General features: G+C 59.1%; 1 protein-coding gene across 1 annotated transcript; it reads left to right on the forward strand.

Moving 5' to 3' along the window:
• The first annotated feature begins 3,063 nt into the window (after window positions 1-3,063).
• Window positions 3,064-4,103, forward strand: LOC125754117 (keratin-associated protein 10-7-like). Its single transcript, XM_049104604.1, is given in 2 exon segments — window positions 3,064-3,084; window positions 3,086-4,103. Coding segments are annotated over 2 exon segments (765 nt in total). The 3' UTR covers window positions 3,830-4,103.
• The last annotated feature ends 580 nt before the right edge of the window (window positions 4,104-4,683 follow it).

The following is a 4,683-nucleotide window of genomic DNA, read 5'->3' on the forward strand; positions in this document are numbered from 1 at the left end:
TCTCTCTGTGACTATCATAAATAAATTTTAAAAAAAATACTGATGAGAGAAATTAAACAAGATGTAAGTAAATAGAGAGCTAGACCATGTTCACAGGTCAGATATTGTTATGGTGTCAGTGACCTCCAGCCTGGTCTATAATAGGTTCAAGGCAATCTCAATGCACATCCCGGTAGGAGCTTCCGTCCATATGAGCAAGCTAACTCTAAAATTATTTGGAAAGGCAAAGGAGCTCAAGTATCCACATCATTTGAAAATGAAGAACAAAGTTGGAAGACTTCACTACTTGACTTCAAGATTTCCTATAAAGTTACAGTAATCAAGACGACGTGATGTTGGCAAAGGGGTATAATTATGTAGACTAATGAAACAGAATAGACACATAGATCCCCATGAATACAGTCAGCTGATTTTTGACAGAAACGCAAAGTCAGGTTAAAGACAGAAGTGCACTGGGAACAATTAGACGTCCCAAATGCAAAAAAAAAAAAAAAAAAAAAAAAACAGAGAAAGGAGACTTGACCCATACCTCACACTTAGTATAAAAATTCAATAAAAATGGATCATAGACCTAAATGTAAAATGTAAACATTTTAAGCATTTAGAAGAAAACACTAGAGGAAATCCTTGTGAAATCTCTGTGTGAGCAGAGTTCTTAGGCTTAAGAACCAAAAGTGTGATCTGAAAAAGAAGAAAATTGATAAGTTGGTCTTTACCAATATTAAACTTCAAACCACGCTGTGAAGAGTGTGGAGAGAGAAGCCACGGAGTTGCAGAAAATATTTGCAAGTCACATCTGAGCAAAGTACAGCTGACCCTTGAGCAACACGGGTGTGGACGGCTGCTGCCCACTCAGACGCGGTGTTTCCGGGAAATACAAGTCCTTCCGTGCATGTGTTTTCTCTTCCTGCTGACTTTTGTACGAACATTTTCTTCTCTAGCTCACGAGTCGATGTGTCCATGGACTCTGCGTTGTCAGTAGGGCTTCGGGTCCACAGGACGCTGTTAGCAGTTTCGTTTCTGGGCAGTCAGGGCTCGAGGCGGTTGGCACCCTACACTCCCACGTTATTCGAGGGTCAACTGTACTCATGTTCCAAAATGCGGAAAGAGCTCTCAAAATGCAATGTCAAGGACACCTAAGAAAGGAGGAGGCCTGCACTTTGAAGAAACGCGCAAAAGACGCAGGAGATGGCAAATACGCACGTGAAAAAGAGGCCCAACACCATTCCTCATCAGGGAGATGCAAACTGAAGCCGCAGCGAGACACCCTTAGACGCCTCTCAGAAGGGCCACCGGGGACAAGCCTGACCATGCCCGGCGCTGGCGGGGAAGCGGGGAGTGGGGCGCTCGAACAGCGCCGGGGGACTGCAGTGTCTCACAGCCCCTGGGGACACATGGGGGCAAGTCAGCGTGGTAAGGAATCTCGGCTCGGCATTGGGCATCAGGGCATCGCAAACTAAATCCGGGAAGATGCCACCGCACACCAATGGCTGATATTGAATAATTTTAAAAACCTGGCACGTCCAGGGCCGGCAAGGATGCAGAGGCGCGGAACTGCCCTGCGCCGTGGGTGAGGGTGCAAACGGCAGAGGCACCTGCAAAAGAGTTGGGCCGTTTCGTGTCGCATCTAACACGGCCTCCCTGTGGCCCATCTGCGCCACCCCCGGGTGTGTACTCAGGACAAACAGACGCTCCAGCCGGGTAAATGCCTGTGCGCGTGGCAGCAGCTGTGTTCATACCCGCAAGCACGGGAGGCGCAGGAAGCGTCCTTCCCACGACACGATGGCGGGATCCTGGTGGGTGCCTGCAGGAGGCTGCGTCCCGCCCAAGCGCCTGCCCCTCTAGTGAAGGAAGCAGCCCCGGGCGGCTGCGCACCGGATGTAGGTGACTTTCTGGAAAAGACCTAACTGTAGTGAAGGAGTCAGGGCTTGCAGGGGCCTGGGGTGGAGGGACGGGGACGCAAGGGGACTTCGGCAGGCACGTGGCGGCCTTGGGCGTCCGCCAGGTCTCAGCGCTGTGCACCTGCCAGCGCGTACCCCTGTGGGGGGAGGACGGCGGACGGGAGCACCTGCTCGGCTCGGGGAGGTCACGCTGGGCAAAATTCCTCTCCCTGAAGAAGCTGAGGACCGCAAGCTTTTGGCAGATTTTTTTTTTGCTCTTGATTATCTTTTATGTTCTACTTCTCTTCGTTTTTGCTGGTTGAGTTTTACCAGCCCGGTGGTCCCGATGCTTTCCCGGGCGGTGCACTCGAGGCAGTTTCCAGAACAGCTGTAGTGTCGCAAGGTCCCCTGGATGGCTCCAGGGACCCAGAACTTGAACTCACCTCCCCCGTCGCAGGGTTGCCGTGCGGTGCCGATCTCTCTGGAAGCACCTGGGGTGCTCGGGTGGCTGGGATGTTGGGATTCAGCAGCGGGCCTCGACCCGCACATTCCCTGCACCTCATCCCACGTCTGCTCAGCGGTCCCCATCTGGAGACCCCATTTCCCTCTGTTCGGAGAATTGTTCCCCGTGGCGGATCTTTCTGGAAATCTCCTGATGAAGGCTGGATTTGGACGACATCATCCACTCCCCTCACGGCCTCCACATCCCACCTGGGAGCCCCTCATCCGCCCCTGACTGCCCTGGCCACCGGGCACCTCTCGTGGGTGCAGGGGACGCCCCACAGCTCACGAGCACCCCAGTGGCCCTCACGGAGGCTGTGGCCCTCGGGCCCGCGGGCAACCGTCCCCCACCCAGGAGGGCAGCTTCGATGGCTGCACGGCCCACAGCTCCCTGGGTCCCCAGTGCCCCCGGCTGTTTGCTCCCCGACAGACACCCTCGGGGTCTCGGCCCCGGCGGGCATTTTTAGGGCAGTAAAGTCCTTCCTGTAAATACAGCAGAATAATAAGCACTCGCAGGACTCGGGCAAAACACCAACGAGGAAGGGGAAGTCTCGGGAGCCTGTCGCTGGACAGCACGCGCCAGGGCCGTATAAAAGCCGCCGGCCCGGCACCTCGCACACTCACACCCGCACCCGCACCCACACACTCACCCGCACCCACACCCCGCCCCAGCACCCACACCATGGCCGCCTCCACCCTGTCCAGTCTGCTCCAGCGACCTGAGCTACGGCGGCCGCGGCTGCCTGCCCGGCTCCGGCGACTCCTGCCCCGACCCCTCCTGGCAGGTGGACGACTGTCCCGAGAGCTACTGCGAGCCCCCCTGCTGCGCCCCGGCCTCCTGCCTGACCCTCCTCTGCACCCCTGCGAGCTGCGGGTCCAGCCCCTGCCCACCAGCCTGCCCCGGCTCCTGCCAGCCCTCGTGCGGCAGCTGCTCCCCCTGCCAGGAGGGCTGCGGTGTGTCTGTCTGCTGCAAGCCCGTGTGCTGCACCCCCGTCTGCTGCAAGCCCGTCTGCTGCACCCCCGTCTGCTGCAAGCCCGTCTGCTGCACCCCCGTCTGCTGCAAGCCCGTCTGCTGTGAGTCCTCCCCCTGCTGCCAGCAGTCTAGCTGCCAGCCTTCCTGCTGCAGCTCCTCCCCCTGCCAGGAAGACAGCTGTGTGTCTGTCTGCTGCAAGCCTGTCTGCTGCACCCCTGTCTGCTGCAAGCCCGTCTGCTGCACCCCTGTCTGCTGCAAGCCCATCTGCTGCACCCCTGTCTGCTGCAAACCCGTCTGCTGCCAGGCCTCCCCCTGCTGCCAGCCCAGCCCCTGCAGACCCTCCTCCTGCGTGTCCCTCCTCTGCCGCCCCGTGTGCAGGCCCGCCTGCTGTGCCACCCCCTCTCCCTGTCAGCCTAGCTGCTGCCGCCAGGCCTCCAGCGTGTCCCTGCTGTGCCGCCCCGTGTGCTCCCGCTGATGGGGCACGTGCCTCCGGGGAGCTGGGCACCACGGGGCACCCCCGCTCTCCCACTGCCTCCTAGGATTAAGCCAGCAGGATCTCTGGGACTCATCAGCACAGTGCTCACCCTCGGACCCTCACAAGCAGGCCTGAGCCTGTGCACAGCGTCATGTTGTGCCCAGATGCACCTGAGACCGCCCTCGCTGTCACTGATGGGTCCCCAGGTTGTTTGGGACATCCATGCCCCTGCCCTGTCTCTGCCCCTCCGACAAGTGGTTTGCCTCCCCCCCAAACACACAGCTGAATAAACTAACTCCAGAGGCGCCTGGGTGCCTCCGTCAACTAGCCTCCGACTCCTCACTGCGGCCCTGGTCACGGTGTCCGGGTCTCGAGATCAGGCGGGCGGGTCTGCTTGGGGTTGTCTGTCTGCCCCTCCCTCTGCTCCCTCTCCCTCCCTCCGCCTCTCCCTCTGCCCCTCCCCCCATCGATCAGCCTTGTGTCCATGCCTCTGTGCGCCTCTCTTGCCAACTGGCTTTGTTGCGTGTTTTTGGATCCTCTGGGCTCGCAGACCCTGGTGTCAGCAGTCTTGCTGACGAGCCCCATCCTGGGAGCATCTCCAAGGGCGCTGAGCTGACCCCCACCCTGTGGTCCCCACTTGGGCCTCCAGGCAGCACAGGGTGGCCCTGCTGAATGTCAGGGACCCAGGTGGCCCCTTGCAGCAGGACCCCCGGCCCCAGGCCTGTCTCCCGGGCGGTGGAGCTAGGAGGAGGCTGAGCCAGGGCCCTCTGGGGCCACCGTGGAGGCGGCGCATCTGTGCTCCAGCCAGCCTCCTGAGTCCACCCTGGTCTCCCGTGAACTGCAGGGCTTTGTCC

Source organism: Canis lupus, chromosome 31 (assembly GCF_003254725.2).
Source record: "Canis lupus dingo isolate Sandy chromosome 31, ASM325472v2, whole genome shotgun sequence".
NCBI classification, from domain to species: Eukaryota; Metazoa; Chordata; class Mammalia; order Carnivora; family Canidae; genus Canis; species Canis lupus.